Source organism: Theobroma cacao, chromosome 7, assembly GCF_000208745.1.
Source record: "Theobroma cacao cultivar B97-61/B2 chromosome 7, Criollo_cocoa_genome_V2, whole genome shotgun sequence".
In the NCBI taxonomy this organism is placed as follows: Eukaryota; Viridiplantae; Streptophyta; class Magnoliopsida; order Malvales; family Malvaceae; genus Theobroma; species Theobroma cacao.
The window spans coordinates 9,994,983-10,020,158 of NC_030856.1; the positions used below are offsets into that span (position 1 = coordinate 9,994,983).

General features: G+C 31.7%; 3 protein-coding genes across 8 annotated transcripts; all 3 read left to right on the forward strand.

Moving 5' to 3' along the window:
• Positions 1,165–2,872, forward strand: LOC18594563 (transcription factor JUNGBRUNNEN 1). Its single transcript, XM_018124609.1, has 3 exons — positions 1,165–1,393; positions 1,993–2,294; positions 2,403–2,872. Exons 1-3 carry the CDS (start codon positions 1,210–1,212, stop codon positions 2,775–2,777), a joined length of 861 nt encoding a protein of 286 aa, XP_017980098.1. The 5' UTR covers positions 1,165–1,209; the 3' UTR covers positions 2,778–2,872.
• Positions 13,461–24,249, forward strand: LOC108662943 (V-type proton ATPase subunit e1). Of its 3 annotated transcripts, XM_018124944.1 has the most exons (5): positions 13,461–13,542; positions 21,910–21,923; positions 22,368–22,495; positions 23,004–23,051; positions 23,895–24,249. In XM_018124944.1, the coding sequence occupies exons 3-5, from the start codon at positions 22,398–22,400 to the stop codon at positions 23,959–23,961; spliced, it is 213 nt and encodes a 70-aa protein (XP_017980433.1). In that variant the 5' UTR covers positions 13,461–13,542; positions 21,910–21,923; positions 22,368–22,397; the 3' UTR covers positions 23,962–24,249. The 3 variants fall into 3 exon arrangements, with proteins under 3 accessions (XP_017980433.1, XP_017980431.1, XP_017980432.1); XM_018124942.1 differs by lacking the exon at positions 13,461–13,542 and having other exon boundaries at positions 21,812–21,923; XM_018124943.1 differs by lacking the exon at positions 13,461–13,542 and having other exon boundaries at positions 21,819–21,954.
• On the forward strand, positions 13,476–20,706 carry LOC18594565 (post-GPI attachment to proteins factor 3). Of its 4 annotated transcripts, XM_018124941.1 has the most exons (8): positions 13,476–13,565; positions 15,110–15,184; positions 15,357–15,680; positions 15,905–16,002; positions 17,975–18,236; positions 18,351–18,547; positions 19,494–19,681; positions 19,986–20,686. In XM_018124941.1, the coding sequence occupies exons 3-8, from the start codon at positions 15,567–15,569 to the stop codon at positions 20,270–20,272; spliced, it is 1,146 nt and encodes a 381-aa protein (XP_017980430.1). In that variant the 5' UTR covers positions 13,476–13,565; positions 15,110–15,184; positions 15,357–15,566; the 3' UTR covers positions 20,273–20,686. The 4 variants fall into 4 exon arrangements, with proteins under 4 accessions (XP_017980430.1, XP_007022225.2, XP_007022224.2 ...); XM_007022163.2 differs by lacking the exon at positions 15,357–15,680 and having other exon boundaries at positions 15,110–15,189; XM_007022162.2 differs by lacking the exon at positions 15,357–15,680.

Genomic DNA, 25,176 nt, shown 5'->3' on the forward strand with positions numbered 1-25,176 from the left:
AATACGTAACAAATCTCATTATTCTATGTTTTAGCATGAACCATTGATCTAACGTTTTTTGTTATATACTCTCTTGTCATGGTTTCCAATTTCCTGTCAAGGGTCTTATTCAAAAAAAAAAACCCAAGAAAAAGAGGATTTGAACTTACAAGTTTATCATTCTTTTTTTGAAAAGTATTTTTTTATTCATCCATTACCAGATGTGCCACAACAAGTCTTTAGTTAAAGTTTTTTTATTCATCCATTAATTTTGATAGCTTTAGTTATCATTGAAACGCTATATATTTAGAATTATGATTTAAGCTAAATTAAAGAAGCCTGAGAAAGTTTCGTCATGTCCTCTCTCTGGTCGTCTCAAATTCAATTTTCATAATTTGTCAAGAGAGAAACTTAATGACGTTAGAATCGACAGGGTACTGCACGATGAGATAGATTTTGTTAAGAAAATGTTTTCTAGGTTAGTTGATGTTATTAATTTAAATCTTGTTAAGTTGTTCGATGAGATAAATTTTTATCATTTATGCTGTTTCAAAATGAGTCGATTCTCATTATTTAATTATCAAAAATAATTCTCTTAAATTACTTAATTAATTATTAAAAATAATTCTCTTAATGCAATCAATTGGGTTCTGAGTTCTAACTCAACTCCATGAAATTTGAGAAATTTTTTACATATAAATGAAGCACTAACGCTGCAGCTAGGTCAATGACAAATCCAACATAGGATCTCGTGAAATTTGATGAAAGTTTGTTCACTGTAGGATTTACTTTGAACAACTTCTGTGGTAAACTAAGCAAATGCATGAACAGTGATTGCATTGACCATGAGAAGTCCATGCTTTTGGCCAGCATAGCATGGGCTATTTGGGGCTTCCTCATTCACAATGAGCCACTCAGTCCCTATCGAAATTTCAAAATGATAAGCCAAGCCTACCAAGGGGCAACCTGGTAAAACTCCCCTGCTAACCGTGTTGTTGCATTTAATTTTTTGTTTATGTGAAATTGTTTGTATATATATGGACATTTAGACAGACATTGATGACTCTTTCTTATCTCATTGGATGCTCGTTATCAAAGAGTCAAGACCATTGACTTGACTTTTTCTAACTGAAGAGTATTTAAGAAGGTTCTCCGAAGCTCAAACTACAAACAATTAAGCTCTTCGTTTCATATACTGCAACTGGAATTTTTCAAGGACACAAAGGAAAGATGAACGTCCAAGATGGTACTGCCATGATGGACGAAGATGTTCCGCTGCCAGGGTTTCGTTTCCATCCCACAGATGAAGAGCTTCTTAGTTTTTATCTTCAACGAAAGGTTGACAAGAAACCCATCAAAATCGAACTCATCAAACAGATGGATATCTATAAATGTGATCCTTGGGACCTTCCAAGTATGATTTACTATCTACTTTAATTTCTTTTTTATGCATGTTCATCAATATTTTCTCTACCTATCTTTCAATAAGTGAAAGAGATTCAGGTTTATTTGGTTAAAAGATCCAAAATTTTTAAATAAAAGAAGTTTCAAGCTGCCTTATAGCATCAAGTTAAGTCAGTTTTTTTTTTTTCATATAATTATTTCTTAATTTTTATGTTATACGATGGGTCTGTCCAAATTTATGGTGTGTTCTTTAAGAAGGAAGCCTTCTAACACAAAATCATCAAGCCTCTTCTGAAAAATGAAATAGATAGCTTGATAATTCTTTGTTCTCATAAGTTTTGCACTTTGTGTTTACCTTGACTTGAAATCATATAATTATTTTTGCAGAAGTTTTGCTCAGATGTGTAATTCGTCTAGTATTAGTTGAAGATTTCGTATTAATTTTTGCATCCAAAGGGGGGTTTGTTATCCATATATTTGCTAGTGCAATATACATATTGTTCTTTGATGCAAAAGAAAAATTAGGTCTTAGCCCCTGTGGCCATATCTGATCTCCTTCATAATTTTATTCACTCTAATATTGTATATCATAACTAATCAATCATGCAGAGCCTAGCAGTGAGGGAGAGAGCGACTCATATTTCTTCTGCAAAAGGGGAAGAAAGTATAGAAACAGCATTAGACCAAATAGAGTGACAGGATCTGGGTTTTGGAAGGCAACCGGCATTGACAAGCCTGTTTATTCACATGGAGGTGAAGGCCATGTGTGCATAGGGCTAAAGAAAACGTTAGTATACTACCGCGGGAGTGCAGGAAAAGGAACCAAAACGGACTGGATGATGCATGAGTTTCGCCTTCCCAGCAATGATAATAACACAAGCCTTTCCGATCCCCAATATGCCCAAGAAGCTGTAAGCAATATATTATAAAAGTAGCAATATATATTGATTTCATTTCTATTCCCCATGGCAGTGTTTGATTAATCCTAATAAATCTTTAATTTTGGGGATTAATTCCAGGAAGTATGGACCATATGTCGAATTTTCAAGCGGAACGCATCACATAGAAAGTTATACACACCAGATTGGAGAGAAGTTGCTGCTAAACGTCATTCGACTAACAGAACAAGCTCTCAAACATTTACTGTGGAATCCAATAATGTTGAGAATTACATAAGTTTCGGTGATCCAATCCTTCAACACCAAGCTGTTAATCAAATCAATGGTAGAAGCCAATGGCATGCAGCAGCAGACCAATTGAGCACCACGGCTCAACCTCTATTAATTGCACCATCTTCAAGCTTTTCGAATCCTGAAACGGACTTAGTTACTTACGCTAATTGGGATGAACTCAGATCAGTTGTAGAGTTTGCTCTTGATCCCTCTCTTCTGTAAATGCCTTTCTAATTAATTATATGTTGTTGTAGTTGAAACTCACATATATTAAAGATAAGCACTATGAGCAAATAAATGAAGTGTTCAAGCTGCAATTATCCGTTAATGGTGTTTATCGTTAATAATATACATATGATTGTATTGTTAATATATTTGTAGAATTCTCCCTTAATTACATGAACTTTTTGGAGCAAAAGGCTGAATTATTAATTAGTCTTTGATTCTTTGGAATGGATCAAAGGGAGACCTAGTATTCCCCTCAACCCTCTCTATTTTTTTTGCCATCCAACCCTCTCTATTTAGCTAAATACTGTGATTGCACCTTATTAAAGGTTGCTAATTAATACTTGTGAATCATGAGTTCGCGTAAAAATAAAGACTAGCACCTGACTATACCTTTAAGGTTAATAACCAAGTTTCAAATATTGAAACTTTAAACTCAAGTTTAAAAGAAGAATTTAGTAATATTATTTGATGATCCTAAAAACTAAGCCTAAGAGTCCTATTTATAACATTATAGGCCTAAATCTTAGTAAAACTCTACTTCCGATTATCTAGTACAACTAGAGTAGTTAACAAGAGATTTAATTCCTAACTAAAACATCTCTATCTTAAAATCTTGGTACAAGTAAATTAAATAAAAGAGAAATTCTATTATATCTATAATTCCTATATAGTCTCCTAACTAACAAGGAAAATATTAAAATTATAAACATGCATATTTATGACTTTTGGGCTTTTCGTTTTGGCTTTTGACACTCAACTTGTTCCAAGAAATTATCTGCTAGACGTCTACGTCAATTTTCCAACAAAATTTGATCACTTCTTCAATTAATTTTAAATTTTCTTTGAATTTTTGCACATAATTTCCACTTTTCTCTATTTATTGTTCCATTTGTCAATAATCCAAATTTTCTATTTTCATTGGTTTTTTTTTTCAACTTCATTTAAACATTTTAAAAAGGAGATAATCAATCTAATGTATGTATTAAAATTTCTTCAAATTATTATTAAAAGTCTGTATAAAATCTTGACAAAATCATACATGTACATCTACTTCTAGAAAATTAATGTTACTAAAGATAATTTAGCATCTAATTTAAGTTTTACTAGTGTACCAATACAAATTTAGTAATAAAAGTTTAGTATAATTTTTAATAATAATTTATTAAATTTTGTGTCTATTAACTTTTTAATACACATTTAGTCACCGTTCATACGTGTGAGATTTATAATTTATAACTAAATCATATGTGTTTAAATAATAATAAAAAATATATATTGAAAAGTAATAAAAGGAATTCAACTCTTAGCTTTCAATATTAAAACCTTCAACTTAACAAACCACACTTCAATGTGACATTATCTATTAAATTAGCTAATGGCTTTATACGAATATGAATAAAGTGATAATCCAAATGATAAGTTAAATCATATAACATAAATAACCATTCAACGAACTTAGTTCCAGAAGTTTTCACATGAATTTTCGAAGGCTCGAGAGCTTAATTAATTAGTCCCATATAAAACTCGAGCCCATCTCAAATGTTAATGAAGGGTGTTGGCATGAGTCTGGCAAATTAAGTGTTCCAATTACTTGCCTGCACTTTTCTTTTTTTGAAAGGCTTGTCTACACATAATTAATGCACTTTGATGAAAGAATATTTCATCATTTAATGATTCTACATTTGATGTGTAATTAAAACTAATTGACTTGTTAAAAATAGGATGACTTTTCAAATTGAATGGGATGGAGTAACAGTTGATAATGTGAAGTTATAATAGGAATAGATAATTAGCATGCTTTGAGATAAGGGAATTCAAATAGACCTTGACATTATTTAATTTACACATTATATTATAGTTTAAAGTTAATAAAATCTAATTCATGTATAGATTTGAAAGAGTGGGTTGAGCTCCATTTCAGTAGTTTTTGGGTTTATTACTTTCCGATACACTTTGAGTCTCTATTGACAAATATGATTTCTCCAATTTATGAACTCTATACACGAGGATAGTAATTAAAGGTCTATTACAAAATAGGCATAATGCTTATAAAATTTTTAAATTATTTAAGAAAATTTAAATAAGTCTTTAATTTTTTATTATATTCAATCAAGTTTTTATACTTTTATTTTTAATCAAATAGACTCTTGTGATTAATAGTTGCCTAATTGTCATGAGTCAAAATGTCACTTGTTATTTTATGCATACTATTTAACATGGAGAATGAGAAATGCTTTATGATCATGTCAATATATCACATTATCATTCATTATAATATGTCAACATATTACATCATCATTCATTATGATATGTCAACATATCACGTCAACACCACATGGCATAAGATGACAAGTTAAGTTCATGACAATTAATCAACTATTAGTTATAAGGATTTATTTGGCTTAAAACAAAAATATAAGAAATTAGTTGAATATAATAAAAAATAATAAACTTATTTAAATTTTTTAAAATAATTCAAGAGCTTTAAGTATTATGCTTCCAAAATACAAGACAAAAAAATAGTAAAAACTTCTTATTAATCTTTCCTTTTAGTCCAGATTGCAGTTTGAATGCTCTTTTTTTTTTCTTATTGGAGCATTTTTGCAATTGAATGACTTAAAAAAATATTAAAAGAAATTAAGTAAACTCCTCCCAATTCTTAATTTCTTGCTTAAGCTTTGACATTTTTCCTACCAACTTTGATTTTCATGCTTCTATGTATATGACTGTCAAAACTGTTTAAAATTTCAATCCTTTGACAAAAATACACCTTGGAAATCAGCTGGATCTTTGTATTTGGTTTAATGACTTTGAGCTCTCCGACTATCGCGTGTACCTTTCAGACTTTCAGTGCATCATCACTTTATGGACTAAAAAGTCTTTGTGTATATGAATGGTCCAAATACGTCGCACCACCCAAAAATATATAAAAAGAAATTTGATAAACACAAAATAAATATAATCTTAGGGGAAATATTTGTGTAATATCGATGTTGTTTAATTAATAAATAAATATGCACGTGATTGACAACAGGTTTTAGAGTATGATGCTAAGCCAAGGACTGGGTGTGAAGGTACTTGAGAGATTATGACTTGGAAAACCTTTAATTCCAATTTTAGGATAAGAAATGTGAGGTTTATATGTAGGATGGGAGAGGTTTGCCTCTCATTCTTTTACTTAAGACTCAATAGAGATTAGAGAATCTTCATATGTAATAAAAAATAAACTATATTATGTACCAGGGGCGGAGCGTTGTGTGTCAATGGGAGGGGTCAAAAATTTTGAAATTTTTATTTAATTATATATTTTTCAATGATTTCCCAAATTTTTTGAAATTTTTTATTTTGTTCCCCTTAAAATAGTTTTTTTATTTTATAATTAATACAAATAAATAATAATAAAATGACTTTACAAATTCTACTTAGTTTTACCTTAATTTAAGTTTTATCATTTTATTTTAATAATTACAAATCATTTAATATTGACGATATCTAAAAGTTAATAGAGAGTTTTTATTTTTAGGATTTTAAGGAGCAAGAAAAACTTCTTTTAAGCTTATAATCGAGGTATTACAACCTTGATATACCTCATCAGTAAGGTTTTGAAGATATTAAGATACTTTTTGAATTGTGCCAGAGGTTAGCAAAAAAAAGAAAGTCAAGAAATTATCACTCCTTATCTTTACTTTTTCGATTTATACAGTAACTATTAAGAAAGCCTTTTCAACAATAAAAATTGTGAAAATAAGATTCCGAAATAAAATGAATGATGAGTTTTTTGAAGATAATTTAATTGTTTATGTTGAGAAAAATATTGTTGACCTTTTTAGTATAAAGTTAATAATTAATGAATTTAAATCTAAAAAACATCATCAAGCACAACTTTCCTAAAAAACTATGGTAAGTATTTCTTTTCTTGTTTCTTTTGATATATATGTTATATAAAATTATTATATATTATGAATTTTTTTTTATTGTAGGTTAAATTCAGCATATTAGTTTTAAAAATTTTATCCCCTTATTCCTATTTGTCTTTTGCCCCTCCAACAAAAGTTCGCTAGCTCTGCCCTAATATGTACCTTACATGAAATATCATAAAAAGTCTTTGAAGTGGCAAAAAAAATTCATAATAATGATTTTATAACAAGAATTTTGAATTTTTTTTATTGGAAGTATTGTGAATTTTTTATTTTATATTAAACTTTGGTTTTATAATTCATGAAAGCAATTATTCATTTTAATGACTTGAGAACAAAAATTTTAAACTCAATTCTTTAAGCATAAATTACATGTACTTATCATGGAGTCAAATACTTAAATACAAAACTATATATCTTTAACAACTCAAGCTTCACTTAATTGTTATCACCTTCTTTAAGAGAGTTGAGGTCTAACATGGGACACTTTCCTTTTATATATCTTTTATGTACAAAAAAAAACCAATTATATATATATATATATATATAATATGATCCATCCTATTAAACAATTATAACTAGTTCAAGCCCAACATGCTTATAGTTACGACATTAAAGGTTTGTTTGGTGATCGAAAAATAACTTGTTGAGGAAAAAAATTTTTTGTGTAAAATATTTTATAGGAAAAATTAATATTTTATATTATTTAAATAAACTATTGAAAACATTTTTTATTGTTTGGATCCATCATCACTGGTAGAGTTAATTGAGTGTTAAAATAATAAATAGGAATTGATTACAAAACAATAATACCATTTGATTCTCACTAATTTTGGATCAAAATTAAGAAAATGGGTAAAATAAATAATAATATTTTTCAAAGCATTTAAGCACATATCTATAATGAAAGAAAACTCTAACTTTTAGAAAAAATTTCCATCTCATCATTTTTTTTACCATAACTTTATAAAAATATCAATATTTATCAATTATGTAAAACATCCAAAATTTATATTTATAAATATGTATCCATTAAGTGACAAGCATTGAAATATTTTTTATTATAACTATTAGTAAGATTTATTCATTTTATAAATAAAATTTTAATTGCATTGAATGATTTCATTAAAAAATATTTTTAAAAATATTTTAATTANTTTTTAAAATATTTTAATAGTATTGAATAATTTAAATATTAATATTTAAAGTTAAATATTAATATTCATCATACCTATACTATTAGTTTTAGTATAAGAGTGTTTTTCAGTTCTCCGGAAAATGTCTTACGTCTCTTAAAGACGTAAGACATTTTATGTGGTCAATAGGTATTTTTTCTATTAACTGATAAAATATTTTACAGTTGGAATAAATTTTCTGTCTACTAAACAAATATAAATCCTGAAAACATTTTTTAAAAAATATTGTACATCAAAATAAAGGAACCCTAAGTATGAGCAATATGCCAAGATCATCATCCATATATATATATATTATTTTCCTCTCTTTCTTTTTAAAATTATTAATTGACGAGTTTCCTGCCTACCTCTTACCGTACACCTGAATTAATTTTGGTAATGGTTAACTAACCCACGGGCGACCAATTCAGTTTAGAGGCCAACTAATTATTTTTTCTATTAGAAGGTTAGAATATACTTTCCACAATCTTGGCTCAGCTTGATGGTTACTTGACGGTTAAATTAGTTTACGCATTTTCTTGCTAACCTAAGCATGCGGTCTATAAAACTTGAACGAAAGAAATTTTGTGAATGTCACGTCAAAGTTACAAATTTCTTATAGGCGCCATATTCATAACCTATTTGATTACTTTTTGACCAAGCTTATCTTAGGTCAATTATTGCTCACTAACCTCTAGAAAGCTTTTTAATTTGTTTTTTTACATAAATTATTTGGATTATATAAAAGAGATCTATCCATATATAATATTCATAGGAGTTATTAGCTATACATTTGATACTCAAACTTTTGCCTCTTTTTCTTTTTTATTAGATATCTTTGGTCTAGGTTTTTTTTTTTTTCTTGTTTCTTTTTTGACATATATGAAGATTCATAGGACCGTCAAGTAAGTTACAAAATGAGTTCCTACTCCATCCCACGATTTAAACCTAAGACCTAATAATTAACGGCACAAGTTGTACTAACATTAGAAATGTGTCCCTCTAGGCTCTAGGGATAGGCTTTTTGATCTGACTTGTCTAAATTTGTTGTCTCTTACTGAGTTGGTTATATATTATTTTGGTATTCTTATGTTCTATATACATAGATGGTATGCATTTTGTTTTTCGTACATATTCAATTTATGTTAATTGTTGTGTTCTATCTTAATCAAATTAAACTTCTTTTAATCTACGAAAAAGAAAAATGATAAAGGGTGTTCGTGGAATTCAAGTCTAATGAAAGACTTGCTCCACCTAATTTCTGATCGAATATTTAATGTCAAAGCGAACTACCCTTATCACAAGAATAGAAAATGGACCTAGTTGAGAAATTCTTTCCTGCCACTGCTGAACATAGCCATGAACTTTTTGAGGTCCAATTGACTTACTTATTCTCCTCTGTCCCTTGTCTTGGCGTATTGAAACTTTAAAACAAACTAAGGGTTCCCCCTGGGCCCTGGTAATGCATAACTTTCTCTTACGTTACCAAAACATCGTGTGCCATGCATGTTATTGGTTGGAGCTGTCAACACTCTTTCTAGGCTTAATTCTAATTGGATGTTCATTACTAAATTAGGGTCAAGACCTCTTACTTGACTTGAAGTAGTACTTAGTTTAACCTGCTGACTACAACAATTCGCATTGCTTAAGAATTACGTATTAAGGTTCTGCAATCTTCAAATTAGTATTGCTATGACTGATTCTGGCTTTTACTAAAGGAGTAGTGCTAGTTAGGTAGGAATAAGATATTAGTTTCTGGCACTCCACCTGCTGGGGATGAAGTTGAACGTGGGTTATACTCCAATCTTGCATCACATTCTATCGTTGCTCCAAACTCATTTTAGCATTACCATATGAGAAGCCACTTGTCAATTATTATTTCTATGGAAGAAGCCAATACCATATTTAGACCGATTGAGAAGCATATCTCAACCTTCAATATCTATGGCATCATCTTCAAGCTTTTCCAATTAAGATAAATGATTGAATATTGTAGATACTTGATTTTGGTTAATACCTATTCTCTAAAGAATCATGCTACAACATAATATTGTACAAAGAATAACTTGAACAAGTGAAGTGCTACTTCACACATAATAACTAGAACAAGTAAAGCACTACTTCATGCAAAACAACTAGAATAAGTGAAGTACTACTTAAAGCAAAACAACTAGAATAAGTAAAGCACTACTCCATATGGAACAACTAATACAAGTAGAACAACTATTTCGAATAGAATAACCACTTCACTTAGATGATAGTGAAATCAACTCGAAATAAGTGGCAGGGTTCATGGGTTACTTTCATCTTGGGATGTTCCAAAGTGTTTGGCTTGGTGGCTCAGATATGGAGGTAGTTAAGAAGTCTTCCTCTTAACATTTTCCTGAAGTATAAGTGTTTCACCCTCTTATCTTATTCTCGTGTACCTATTCTCGTACAGCTTCTTCTTTTGTACCTATTCTCGTACAGCTTCTTCTTTTGTACCTATTATTGTACACCTCTTTTCTATTACCTTTTACTTGAAAACAAGTTTTATTACATCCAATTACAGTAACGGTTACTCACATTAATATTATTCATAATAATGTCATTCATTAGGCACATTAAAGTCTATTTTTGAGTAACCGCCAATTTAACCACTATATATAGAGCCTCACAATTCATTTAGAGGGACTCTTCCCTTCCTAAAAAAAAGGCTAATACATTCTCCTCGAGAGCTTATCTCCCCCCTCCTAGGTAACATATTCTCAACTTGAGAGCTTCTCTCTTTAAATTATCTCTCTAATTCTCTTATATTCCCTAATTCTCTTATTGTTCTCTTCCACCTGCCACAACACTCAATATTTCAGGAACTGCTCCAATCTTCTTCTTTATCTCCTCTAGCGCATCCTTTTACTTGTTTGGAACGCTTCCTCTCCCTATCACAAGAACCCCCTTTACAAATATATTTGTAATATTTGTTACTGTTTACAGTATAAAGGTCTTTAGACATATTTGACATATTATATTTTGTGTATTATAACTAGGATGAACTCAAATCAGTTGTAGAGTTTGCTCCATCCCTCTTCTGTAAATCCTTGTATGGTATATAATAATATGATTTAACAAGGTTGTAGTTGGGATTTCTTCCAATAACCTTAGAGTGATCAAAAGCTTATTGTGGTATTGCACTATATGCAAAAGTGACTAAAGGCTAAGTTTGTGCTAAAGTAATTCTCAAGTGCTATTTTATTTCATTAAGTATACACTAATGATCACTCTTACATTGTTCCTTTAAATATAAAATTTTAGAGTTTAGCACTGAAGTCCCATTGAAGCATGGCAAAGTCATAGTTACTATATATCTTGATATCAATATCCTTTTTGCAACCAGCTATTTTTCTCAAAGTATTCTTGCCAAATTTCCTTTATAGGTTCAAGATTGTGGAGCATGAATCAACACTTGTGGCAACACTCAGAAAGAGTTTTGTCTTTGTCACTTGTTATGGACTCACACTTCCAACTCAAAAGACATGTTTATTAGACGGAGGAAACTCCTCACACCAAAACTTATCTCATCTCTTACTAATATAAGATCTGCGACATTCTATCCCACCCAATTGTGCATCATCCTCATTGCACTGGTTCTTTCACCCGTAAAGGAAAGGACCCATCGTAGCCCAGGCCGCTAATATGTATAATGTGAGGTCTTACATCAATGAAGGATTGGGTAAACTCTAATACCGTTTGTCACACAGAAAGACTCACCTTTGTTTGAGCCTATCTTGACCTTGATATCTCTCATGAAAGGTCTTACATCAATAAAGGTTTTTTTTTTAATGGCAAATTTTAATTAATGAAGGAAACTGCTAATAAATAGCAATGTCTCAAAAGAAAAACACAGCACCTGAGAACAGGATGAGAAGAAAAAGCTGTAAACACTAACAGTAGCATAAAAGAAAAAAATACAGCAACGACAAAATCAAACAAAGCAATAGCCACAAGAGATAGGAACAGAAGGATCAAAGCAAAAGAAACAGATCAAAAACAAAACCAACACTACAACAACAAAATCAAAGAAAGAGAGGTTAGTCGAAAATCTCAACAAGATCCTCCAAATGTTCCACACCATCTTGAGTAAGACGATCGGCAAAATGATTTGTAGATTATGGAATATGATCAACTAACCATTAGAAAAGTTTAGACTTCAAATGTTGATCAAGCACAAAATATTCCTCATTCACCATGGAGCGTAAGAAGGGTCATTTGTCCATTTAACAGCATGAAGGAGTTAGATTCCACAATGAACTCATGAGAGCTAACCCTAGAGAAAGCAGCAAGAGAAGCAAGGCTTCTTTTATAGCATAAATTTCAGCAAGATTAGAGTCCATAGTGCCCACAGACTTAGAGAAAAGGATTCTAATATTACCATCGTTGCCTCTCAAAGTGCCCTCAATACCAGTAGCCCCTAGGTAGCCTGTCGCAGCTCCATCAACATTAAATTTTATGCTGTCAAAACATGGTCTAACCCAATCAATCATGGATTTGTTTTTTTTTTTTTTCTGTGTCAAAACATGTCAAAAACTTTAATCAAAGAAACTTAATAGTGTTAATAATTAGATTAACATTAATAAGTTCTAAAAATATAAAAACTCAATTTATACAAATTATAAAAATAGTTTATCGAAATATTCCAATATTGTAACAATTACATCTCTTTGATTAACAAAATGATGGGTTTATTGAAATATTTATTGTATTTTGCTTCTCATATGATTGGTCTAACAATGTTTATCATGGCAACAAATTATAAAGATGATTCTTTTTTTCTTTTTTAAATAAAAGGGAAGTCATACGTATTCCCTTTTGGCATATAGGAACCAAACAATTATGAATTGAATACACAAAAAATAAAATAAAATTAGGAACTAAATCAAAAATTATATTTCCTATTCTACGTCGGGACAAAATCAAGCGATTTTCTTGGCTTAATTAATCAATAAAAAATAATTAATCATTTATATTTTTAATTTAATTATATTAAATTCATGAATAACTTAGATTAGATTAGAAGACACGTGGCATTTAGTTAGGTTATTCCCATAGGATAATTAACCTTTTTTTTTCCAAAACTTTATATTTTTTTAATATATTTATAATTAGATTAGACGTGAAATGGAAAAGAGGAAGTAGTAAAGAAAAGAAAAAAGTTAACTATATTAGAATATGACCTATACGTTGCGTACGAGTCAAATATAAATTACTCACATATATGATCTGCTCAAATCCCATATCTTTACAACTCATATGAAAATTTTCAAATCTCTTCTAAAAATACTGTTTAACTTTCTAAAAATCTTCTGAAATTAACACATGATTAAGCTTGGAGTTTTCTTTTATTTATATATACATATATATGATTAATAAATTTAGGTAAAAATGGAAAAATATTTAAATGGAAAAACTTTAAAAAGAAGGAAAAGGTATTATTAGAAACCAAGCACAAAGCCCAAAAGAGGGAGCCCAAGCCCAAAGAGGAAAAGGGAGAGCTCACGCTCAGACTCTCAAACGCACTGCCTTTGGTGTTTTCATCAAAATACAAAGAGGACAAATCGTCCTTGGCCTGCCTCATTAGAGAGAAAGTTCCCAAAATCTTCATCTGTTTCTTTCTCTCGCTGCCCCGCTCTCTCTCTCATCTTCAGTAAACTCAGGTAAACTCTGCGCCTTTCCCTTTCATCTTCAGTAAGATCTGCCTCCATGTAGATCCTTTTACATTTCTTGTTTTGATCTTAGATCCTGTTTTCATTTCATTTTTCTTTCTTCCTTGGTATAGATAATATGATTCAGTTTTAAATAAATCATTGCAGTTAATTTGGTTCTTTTAATATTTCTGGGTATTGATTACGGAATATACATATTTATATAGCTGTTGCCATCTCTAGATCCGAAACTAATAACTAAAACCTCAACGGAACGAAGCTTTTAAATCCGAACCAAGATCACACTTTTTGTTATTTTCTTGCATTTTCTCGGAAACCAAACAGAAGGTAAGAGGAATTATATCTAATCTCAAAATTTCTTTTTGGTTTTTGCGGAGCACCAAATCAAAGTTTTCAAAAAAAAAAAAACTTTAATTTTTTTTTTGTGTCAAAGGAGCTTTAGCCAAGGCCGTTTCTCTCACAACATCAAGAACAGAAGAATTTTCTAGCAGTCGCTTAGCCCTAATCCACCACCCAATTCTGAATTTAGTAGTCTCAAAATATTGAAAGATGTCAAAAGGTTCACCTTTAAAGATAAGGTCATTCCTAGAATACCAAATTATCCACATGATGGTGAAGAAAGCCATACACCAAATTGAATTTCTTTCTTCATTAGTAATGACACCATTCTAAGCAAGAAGAAAATATCTCATATTGTTGGGGAGTACCATATTAAGATCCCAAGATCCGATCTGAAAAGTCCATAATCTCCATGAGTTGTAGCATCGCAAAAAAATATGGTCGATCGTTTCAATATCTTTGTTAAAAATGGCACATAAGGTAGTAATACTATTAAAGAGACCCTTTCTAGCAAGTTCTGCTCTAACAACCATTTGACCCTTTAATGCGTGCGAGCAAAGAACCTCCACTTTGTAAAGAGCAAGGTTAGCCGAACCGTGCTCATGAACCCAACAGCATGCTTACAAAAATATTTGAGTGAATAAACACCATTGGAGCTATGGTTCCATATAATCTTATCAGACATCTCCTTGTCAAGAAAAATATTATTTAAAGGCTCCATAAGAAGACTCCATTGCTCTTTTCCCCAGTCAAATAAATTCCTTCTTAAAGGAATTTTCTAATGCCAAACATCATCAATCTAAGAACCAAAATCAATCAAGGCACCATTTTTATTGGCAGATAAAGCATAAATACAAGGGAAGACAGCTCTAAGATTAATTTTCTCAATCCAAATATCATTCAAAAAATTAATACAGTTACCCTTGCCTGGCAGCAGACTACTACCAGTTTTAATCAAATCAAAAAACTGAGAGGCATCCCATAAAGGACTAACAATGTTCTTCCAAGTAAGAGACGTCTTCCTAGGGAGACAATTCGAAAGAACAAAAGAATTAAGATCCGATCCATACCGATCAACAATGATATGTCTCCAAAAAGAGTCCTTTTCATCACCAAAATGCCAAATCCATTTGTTGAGGAGTGATTGATTTTTATTATGTAGATCCACAATGTCTAAACCTTCATTTTTTTTTCAGGAGCACAGACAGATGACCAGTCCGCATAGGGAATTTTCCTGTTCGAGCAATCACTAGACCAAACATCAATATAAGGTAAGGTTCGTAAGTTCTGCTACTATTTGCTATGATCTTACACTTTTAACTCAAAAGACAAGTCTCTCATCTCCTATTGATATAAGATTTGTGATATTTTTCTATATACATATATATATATGAAAAATTGGACAATAAAGGCTTACTTGAAAACATGTTGCTAACTTGGTAGCACTGCCGAGTCGGATTTGATGCGGGAGCTGAAAGTATTAACCACAAAACCAATATCATGCCTTAGAAGATAAGCCCAAAACTTAGGATTGGGCCCAAACATCCGCTTGTTGCCAACCCAATAAAAGTAGGATTAGGCCGAACTTGTCAAACTTATGCTTTCAAACCCATTCAAACCTTCTCTTCTGTCTCTCTCTTCGCCAAAGCCAATATGAAAGTCCAAAGAAGCCAACTCCCTTCATTTCTCAAATTCTTTATCGTTCAAAATTCAACCTTGCAACCTTGCAACCTTTTGAGCAGGCCAACTGGATTCTCCAAAGAAAAGGTGAAAGTAGGAAAATGAAATTTACTTTTTTTTACTCATGTTCTCCATTTTGTTAGACCCTTTTTGATCTTGCAATACTTTCTTGATGTTCTTCATCCCATCTTTCTTTATAAATAAAACAACCCATATATTAAACTTGCCCATCAAATTTTTATAAGCTCTCATTGCTTAATTTCTTTTGGTTACTGACATTTGTTTCTTTTTAACGATACTTTTCCAATCAGATGATGATAGATCGTTATTCGATAGCTTTGTTTCTGGTGCTTTCATTTCTTGTTGGAGTCTTGGATGCTAGTGCTGGTGATTCTGATCCACGTTACAGGTTTGTCTTTCTTTTCTTTCTTCCCCCATTACCCATAATTCATTTCTTTTGCTTTCTGTTTGTTTTTTTTAATGTATGGATGCTACACCTGTAGCTTATGGATTATATAAGTTAGTTGCATAGTAGAAAAAAAAAATTCAATTTCCAATTATCTTGGGGAAATTGTATGAGTTACGATTCCTTTCAACGCAAACTAACTTGGTTATTGATTTTCGACATTGATGCTGAGGGATCTCGAGTTGTTATCAAGTCTTATAAAGTTTGGGACTTACAATATCTACGACAATAAGCATCTATATTACTTAGTTGTTAGATTGGAATGGGCATGTATTTTTGTAATTGCTTTATTATACCGTTCATGTGCTTAACTATTAAGGGCAGGTCTTTCAGATAAGGTTTGCTGTAGGATACAAAATGTGATGTGTTTGTGTTGCTACCTTCAAAGCTGAGAAAGGAACTCCGCTGACTGTTAGCTTTTTGTGTTCCTTGTTTTTAGTCCTAAAAAGTTAGCTTTATGTGTTCCTTGTATATGTTTATTATACCTTCTTCGTATGGGTTATTGGTAAGATTAGGAATGGTAATGTTTTTTATTATAAGGTTTCATGTTAAACCCTGAGGATGTACGGGCAACCAGCTTTGAGTAAAATAAAAGTTAGGAAATGCACATCTACAAATATGAAAATTTTATTGCAAATCAAAGAAACTAAATGGTTAAAGGATGCTCATTAAGGTGATGCCATGTTGATAGCATGGCCCTTGGCTAGATCAAGAGTAATTTTCTCTGAAGTCTAAGGCAAATTTATGTTGGTCACTATATCAAAGTCCTTTTTGGTTGCAATTGTTTGCGTCATTGAGTTAAGTCATTAGTATTATTTCTTTTAGATTCAATGGTTTTAATTTTAATGAGAGAAGAATACCAAGTTATTTTACTCATCATTGTAGTCAAAAGAAATCTGGCAGGTACTTAGATGCTTGTGTAGTGAGATAAGGTGTTATATAAAATGCCCTAAAACCCTTAAGGCAAGGCACTCAAAGCTGTGCATGTTACTTGAGGTGATAGGTTATCAAGATTAGCACCTCACTGAAACTAACAATTACTTTATAGGATATTCAGTTATTTGGTCATCAATTAGATAAAATTAAAACTGGCTCATTTAAATATGCCTTTTTTTTTATGATTTTCAGTCTTTATATAGATATAATATCCATTAATCAATACCCTGTGAGACACTAAGCATTGGATTGGTCTTTTTGAATCAAAGCAGAATATAAGACTTGGTGGTATTTATATGGTTGTCTGTCATTGTGTCTTCTAGTTGGCTGCAGGCTGCACTCTACTGCCAAGAAGTTCTATAGATTTAATCCTTTTTCATTTTCCCTTTTTCTTTTTTAATTGAACAAGGAATTCCATGAATCTATTTAGACTCTGCTCAAAGTTTCAGTGCCAGGGTAATTGCATTAGGTAGGTGATGTGACCTTCTCTCAGCACCATAGCTATTTCTTGTCTATATTATTAGGGGAGTACTTCATATGGATCATTGATGAGCTTCCTAGGTTCTAAGTATTTCGATGTTGCCAATTTGCTGGGAATTTGTGGTGGTCATCAGCACCTTGTATTTTCTACCCAAAGTCAGCCAAAAAGTATCCTTTGTCTAATCATTTGGGAGAATTATATTTTGAAGAAGTGCACATATATCATTATAGTTTGGGGGAGTTCAGCATTTTGCATTTTCAAAGCCGTCCAAAACAAGAGAGAAGAAAGAATAAAAACATAAAGGAATAAAGTGACGAGTCACACGTTAGTTCTTTGTATAATTTGAAATGGGGCTTGCATGCGTATTGTTATGGATTGCATCATGTCACACTCTTGTCTTTCTGACTTGAAATTAATTTACTCCTGATTATTAGAATTTGGCATTTAAGTAGAATTTGGCATTTAAGTAGTTACAGCTTGGAATGTTTTGAATTTTAGGACTTGTGTAGCACAATGTGAGAAAACTGGATGTGTTGGGGAAAGATGCTTTCCCCACTGCAAGTTTCCTTCTGATGGGGTTGCCAGTGACGGTCCATGGTACATGCAAGAACCACTTTACTTGAAGTGGAAACAATGGGATTGCGAAAGTGATTGTCGTTACAATTGCATGATTGATAGAGAGAAAGAAAGAGAAGCACTTGGCGATGGACCTGTCAAGTATTATGGTAAATGGCCCTTCAAGCGAGTTTTTGGGATTCAGGTTTGCTTTTTTTTTCATGCATTGGACCTCAATAAAGGTTTCTTTTGGATTTTTTGGGTATATTATCATGGTTTTTTGTAGTATTCATCTTGGCTTGGCCATTGATTTGCTCAGGAACCAGCTTCTGTAGCTTTCTCTGCACTCAACCTAGCAATGCATTTTCATGGTTGGCTATCCTTTTTCATCCTTCTTTACTACAACTTGCCTTTAAAACAAGATAAGAAGGCATACTATGAGTTTGCAAGCTTGTGGCATATATATGGGCTCTTGGCAATGAACTCGTGGTTCTGGAGTGCTGTTTTCCATAGTCGGTAATCATTTTTTCCATTCACCTCTCCAGCCCCCACTTTTTTTCCCAATCAGATAAATTTGGCTGGCACTTTGCATAAAAAACATGGGTGATTCTTTTGAATGTTACCTGCAAACCTAGGTTTGGCTTTGAAAAATAGGTCAATGTTACATGGAATAGAGTTTATTTGTTCATTTGATGAGATATTTTCTGCAAATATAAACACTGCATAACACCAAGATAAGTAGGGGAAAGGCAAGGAACCAGCAAATGGTAGATTTTCTATAAGATAGGCAGACGTGCAGATAATAACATTTCTAACTGTTAGTAATATAAATAAATAAAATAGTTTAGACAGGGAACTGAAAGAAAAACTAATCCGGTGAAATGAGATGCTACTTGCCTAATACTGCCTCGTCAAAGTCAGCTCCTAAAACTGGCATTTTAAATAGAACCTAGTCTTCTACATTTTTGCTTATCTCTCCTTACTTGGGTCTGTATACTGCATTGCATTGTGCATGTACTCAGGTTCAGAGTGTCACAGTTGGTTATGTGTCAGACATGGTACATTTTAACTTTTTGGGAGGTATTTTCTTATATATAGAGTATCACATCCTCTTTACCATTTCTAGTTTAAGTGTCCAATAACATGGGAATGTTAGTAAATAGAATGCTTAGAGTAACATATTTTGTAATTATGCCTAGCGGCTGTAGGATTTTTTTATTGAACTGATGTCACCGACCCTTTATATGTTCAGGTGCATGTGTTCTGTGTGTTAATTGGTGCACATGTGGTCATATTGCATTTTTATTGATGCTTTGTCTAGAGTGGCAAATATTTTGATAAGTTGGCCTACTCACAAATCACACACATGCTTTGGAACTCTCTCTCTCTCTCTCTCTGTGACTGTATGTACATGCACATGAAGGTCTGATTTCTGACTCTATCATATCTACTTGAACCACAGTGATGTGGATTTGACAGAAAAGTTAGACTACTCATCTGCTGTGGCACTGCTCGGGTACTCTCTTCTTCTGACTATACTTAGAAGTTTCAATGTGAGAGATGAGGCTGCCAGAGTCATGGTTGCTGCTCCATTGCTCGCCTTTACAACTACCCATATATTGTTCCTCAACTTCTATTCCCTTGACTATGGTAACATCTCTGTTCTTTGGTAGTTTCTACTTTTAGCATTTTATCAGGGGGGTTTAGTTTACTCCAATATGTTCTTAGTTAATTATTTATCTCACAAAAGATACTCCGCTTATGTGGACAGTTTGTATTGTCACATGTCTCATTTGAAATATAAAATTGGACGAGCACTTTTCTTTCAACCAGTGCATTAATCCTGATCCTGGTTGCATAATATTTATTGAAAGAACATCATGCCCATAGAGATTTCAATACATAAATTTCTTGCATTACTGGCTACAATGACATGATGTGAAACATTGTACAGGGTGGAACATGAAAGTATGTGTAGTCATGGGGGTTGCTCAACTTCTCATTTGGGCAATTTGGGCTGGTAGGACACACCATCCTTCTCGCTGGAAGTTGTGGGTGGTGGTGTTTGGAGGTGGCCTAGCTATGCTTCTAGAGATTTATGATTTCCCTCCTTATCAAGGATTCTTTGATGCCCATGCTTTATGGCATGCCACAACTATTCCACTTACCTGCATATGGTGGAGTTTCATTAGGGACGATGCCAAGCTTCGAACATCTGTCCTCCTTAAGAAGGCTAAGTAGCTCCCTGTAAGACTGACTTGTAAACCATCATCCTCTTCTCGCACCTTGACCACTCTGTCGTATTAATTGGCAGAAGGTTTTCATATTTTTTATTTCTTTTCCTGTTATTGTTCTTGTTATGAGCAGAAATGGAGGAGATTGCTTAGTTGGGATTCCCTGTTGGTTGAAACTTGAAAGACCTATTTTGCTGGAATTGGATTCAGAAACCAATATCGAAGTTGTAACAGGGAACTAATTCAATTCTTTTGTAGATTTAACCCATTATGCTTGAACTTTTTACTCACTTTGTTATCATGCATTTATTTACGAGGCATTTATGTGGGTGGTCCTGCCATGCACATGCACTACTTGCAGTTTTAAACATACAGTTTCTGTAATTTGTTCCTTCTAGTCCTCTTGGTACTGTTTAGCTAATTGCTAGACATGTTACAGTATTGATCATCTTCACATGGTGTTGACCAAGTTAACAGGTGGACCAATGTTCTAAATATTTCACCCCAGTACTTGTCAACGCTTTAATCAACATGAGCAGTGCCATGTTAGAAACTTTAAACAAAGGAACTTAATAGTGTTAATAATTAGATTAACATTAATAAGTTCTAAAAATATAAAAACTCAATTTATACAAATTATAAAAATAGTTTATCGAAATATTCCAGTACCGTAACAATTATGTCTCTTTGAGTAATAAAATGATGGGTTTATTGAAATATTTATTGTATTTTGCTTCTCATATGATTGGTCTAACAATGTTTTGTCATGGCAACAAATTATAAAGATGATTTTTTTAAAAAATAAAAGGGAAGTCATTCGTATTCCCTTTTGGCATGTAGGAACCAAACAATTATGAATTGAATACACAAAAATAAAATAAAATTAGGAACTAAATAAAAAATTATATTTCCTATTCTAAGTCATGGACAAAATCAAGCGGTTTTCTTGGCTTAATTAATCAATAAAAATAATTAATCATTTTATATTTTTAATTTAAATCATATTAAATTCATTAATAAATTAGATTAGATTAGAAGACACATGGCATTTAGTTAGGTTATTCACATAGGATAATTAACTTTTTTTTTCAAAACTTGATCCTTTATAATATTTATAATTAGATTAGACATGAAATGGAAATGAGGAAGAAGTAAAGAAAAGATAGAAATTAATTATATTAGAGTATGACCCATGTGTTGCATACGAGTCAAATATAAATTACTCACATATATGTTCTGTTCAAAACTTATATATTTACAGTTAACATGAATAATTTCAAACCATTTCTAGAAATATTGTTTAACTTTTCTAAAAATCTTCTAAAATCGACACGTAATTAAGCTTGGAGTTTTCTTTTATTTATATATATATATATATATGATGAATAAATTTATGTAAAAATTAAAAAATACTCAAAAAGGAATAAAAAGAAGAAAAAGGTGTTATTAGAAACCAAGCACAAAGCCCAAAAGAGGGAGCCCAAGCCCAACGAGGAAAAGGGGGGGCTCACGCTGAGACTCTCAAACGCACTGCCTTCGGCGTCTCATCAAAATGCAAAGAGGACATATCGTCCTGGGCCTGCCTCGTTCGAGAGAAAGTTCCCAAAATCTTCATCTGTTTCTTTCTCTCGCTGCCCCGCTTTCTCTCTCTAGCTCAGGTAAGCTCTGCGCCGTTCCCTTTCATCTTCAGTAAGATCGGCCTCCATGTAGATCCTTTTACATTTCTTGTTTTGATCTTAGATCCTGTTTTCATTTCATTTTTCTTTCTTCCTTGGTATAGATAATATGATTCAGTTTTAAATAAATCATTGCAGTTATATTATTCTTTTTATATTTCTGGGTATTGATTATGGAATATACATATTTATATAGCTGTTGCCATCCGTAGATCCGAAACTAATAACTAAAACCTCAACGAAACGAAGCTTTTAAATCCGAACTAAGATCACACTTTTTGTTATTTTCTTGCATTTTCTCACAAACCGAACAGAAGGTAAGGGGAATTTTATCTGATCCCAAAATTTGTTTTTGGTTTTTGCGGAGCACCAAATCAAAGTTTTCAAAAAAAGAACTTTAATTTTTGTTTTTTGTTTTTTTTGCAGGAAATTTTGTGTAAAATTGAGATCTGGAATATGGGTTTTCTGGTAACGACCCTAATTTTTGCCGTGATTGGGATAATTGCATCGCTTTGTACCAGAATCTGCTGTAATAGAGGTCCCTCTGCTAATCTGTAAGTGCCCTATTAAGGATTTTTCTTCTTTTTTAGTATTTAATTTGTTCTTTTTTAGTAAGATTTTTTGGATTTTAAAGTACATATGCTAAAAATTGTAGCCTTTTCACAATCTCGGTTTAATATTTTCTTGATTAAGTTTAAAGGTGTTCTGATTGGTATACGAAAGTGAAATATGCTTTAATTTGGTATGGTAAGTAGGACTGTTAGATGGAATAGTTAGCGTTGTGAATGAATGCTGAATTCTTTGTGTAGGGGTTGCTTACTGTGAACTGGAATGAATCTTATAACCTCCAATTGCATTGGGTAACAGATCAATGATTTAGCTTAACTGATCTGCTGGGATTTTCATTATGTAGTACTATGTTTTGATATAATATGGCCTGGTTTGTCATCTAGAGACTAGGAAACTTTCGTATGTTTGATTAACTCTTGCCAGCAAGTGTAATGCCTCTTTCGATTTTCCTTGTTCTCATTGGAAAACCGTTTTCCTTGTCTTCTTATGCAGGTTCCACTTAACGTTAGTCATTACAGCAACAGTCTGTTGTTGGATGATGTAAGTTATATGCTTGCTTTACATCTTTTCTTTCTTCAGTAGTAGCTATTATTTTTAAATACAAGCTGTTCATAAAGTAAGTATCAATATGAAATCTTAAGTGCATTATGATTATTAACATTGGACTTCATTTGGCCATGTTGTCATTCCAAAATTTTGGTTAAGATGACGCTGTAATGCCAGTGCTTTTTCTTCCTCACATTCTGCAATGAAAAATTTATTTTCTTCATGGCATATACTTTAATTCTAATTTTGCATAGTGACTTATGCTAAATTTGAATGGCTTTGCAAAGGCCTAATTTTAAGGTGTTTATAAAGAAGTTGTCATAAAACTCTGAATGAAATGTCTTGTTTAGCTTGTTCATTAGGTTTTTAAGCTATGAATTCACTGATAGGACACCTTGTTAAAGGTTGAGCTCGTTAAGTACCTTGACCTGTTATGCCTTATGCTACCAATTTGTGGGAGTTTGATGGTTGCTATGATTGTAGAAATATAGATTTGTAATAAGGTGGATTCATAGGTTATGGTGGTACATGATAAAGGTTTTAATTTATCATTTAAAAAAACACTAATTATGTTTACTCTTCTGCCTTTGGCACTCTCGGATTTGATAACCTAATATTCATTGTTTAAGAATATACTCTTGTCTCCATCTTGAATGCTTGTATACTATCCATACTCACATTGTCCTGCATTCACTGCATGGATATGCATCTTTATCCAGTGATTCGAAGGATATTAATCTTTGTAGTCACTTTTATGTAGATCTCTTAAGTAATAAGTAAACATATCTTATTTCATTGTCTTTCTGGTTAGTAATGTTAATTCTTTTGCTTTGATAGGTGGGCAATTGTATATCTTGCGCAAATGAAACCGCTCATTGTCCCCATTTTGAATGAAGGAGAGTGAAGTTCTTTACACAAAATCTTTTTGAGGATTATCTTAGACTGTGGGTTGGCCACTGAGTAATATTTGAATTTAGTTGTCATGGATGATTCAGTGTCTTCTCATGTTGATTCTGTATATAATCCGCATTTGAGCATATGGACTTTGAATTGGTATCGTGTTGGCACTTGATGTTAGCAGTCTCATTTGTTGTATTATCCTTTATTCAGTTTTAATAAGAATTAGTGTTGTTCTATCAAACATTATGTAATTTCAAAAAATAATTGCAAAAAAAGATTACATTTCTCTCCATTACTATTGTCATCGTTTGTCCTTTTTATTTTCCTCTTTGTTTTTTGGATTGGCAGCTTCGAACCTAGCATATTTGTAGCAAGAGTAAGTTGAATGGGAAATAGTAATGTCCTTCATTTATTGTATCCAACATTACCGTGAGTAGGCATATTTTGTTTGTAATGATACTTTGAAGAACTCTCTTATGGTTAATCTTTGGCTTGATTGGAAAAGCAGTTGATTATAGCAACTCTTTGTTACCATTGCCATGCAAAATTCAAACAGTTAAGAGCATTTACAAACCAATGCACCAACTCTTGAAGGCCTTTGCCCCTTGGTCATCAGTATGCGAACAAGATTTTCTTCATGGTATATATTTTAAATCTAATTTTGCATAGTGACTTGTGCTAAATTTGAATGGCTTTCAAGGTATGAATTCACTGAATAAGACACCTTTGTTAAAGGCTAAGCTCTTTTAAGCACCTTGATGTTGTACCTTATGTTATCAATTTGAAAGTGTTTGATGGTTGCTAAGTTATCAATTTGTAGTGTCTAATATTTATATTTTATCATTTAATCACATAGTGTCATTTTATACAAAAATGTAAAAATAAAAATTATATATATTTTTTAAAAAAATATCTTTAAATTATAATTATATGAATATATAAAAATATTTTTAAAATTTATCTTTTAAATTTATTTATTAATAAAATGATAATATTTGATTTACTGACAATACATTGCATTAACTATAAACGCATATATTTTAATTTTTAATTTTTGTATTCAAATCATATTTGCACATTTTAATTCATATTCGGTCTTCACTTCAAATTTTATTTAGATGAGAAAGGAGCTTGCTCATCATTATTGTAAAATTGGACTGTGACCCCAATAAACTAAAAGAATGAGTCAATTCTATTCCATTAGTAAAATTATACAATT

Excerpts from the sequence above, each read along its gene's own strand:
- LOC18594565 (XM_018124941.1), top strand. The coding sequence starts at position 15,567 with ATGAAAGTCCAAAGAAGCCAACTCCCTTCATTTCTCAAATTCTTTATC. Across the intron at positions 15,681-15,904 it reads CTGGATTCTCCAAAGAAAAG|ATGATGATAGATCGTTATTC; the intron begins GTGAAAGTAGGA and ends TTTTCCAATCAG. Across the intron at positions 19,682-19,985 it reads CTTCTATTCCCTTGACTATG|GGTGGAACATGAAAGTATGT; the intron begins GTAACATCTCTG and ends AACATTGTACAG.
- LOC18594563 (XM_018124609.1), top strand. The coding sequence starts at position 1,210 with ATGAACGTCCAAGATGGTACTGCCATGATGGACGAAGATGTTCCGCTG. Across the intron at positions 1,394-1,992 it reads TGATCCTTGGGACCTTCCAA|AGCCTAGCAGTGAGGGAGAG; the intron begins GTATGATTTACT and ends TCAATCATGCAG. Across the intron at positions 2,295-2,402 it reads CCCAATATGCCCAAGAAGCT|GAAGTATGGACCATATGTCG; the intron begins GTAAGCAATATA and ends GATTAATTCCAG.
- LOC108662943 (XM_018124944.1), top strand. The coding sequence starts at position 22,398 with ATGGGTTTTCTGGTAACGACCCTAATTTTTGCCGTGATTGGGATAATT. Across the intron at positions 22,496-23,003 it reads AGAGGTCCCTCTGCTAATCT|GTTCCACTTAACGTTAGTCA; the intron begins GTAAGTGCCCTA and ends CTTCTTATGCAG. Across the intron at positions 23,052-23,894 it reads ACAGTCTGTTGTTGGATGAT|GTGGGCAATTGTATATCTTG; the intron begins GTAAGTTATATG and ends TTGCTTTGATAG.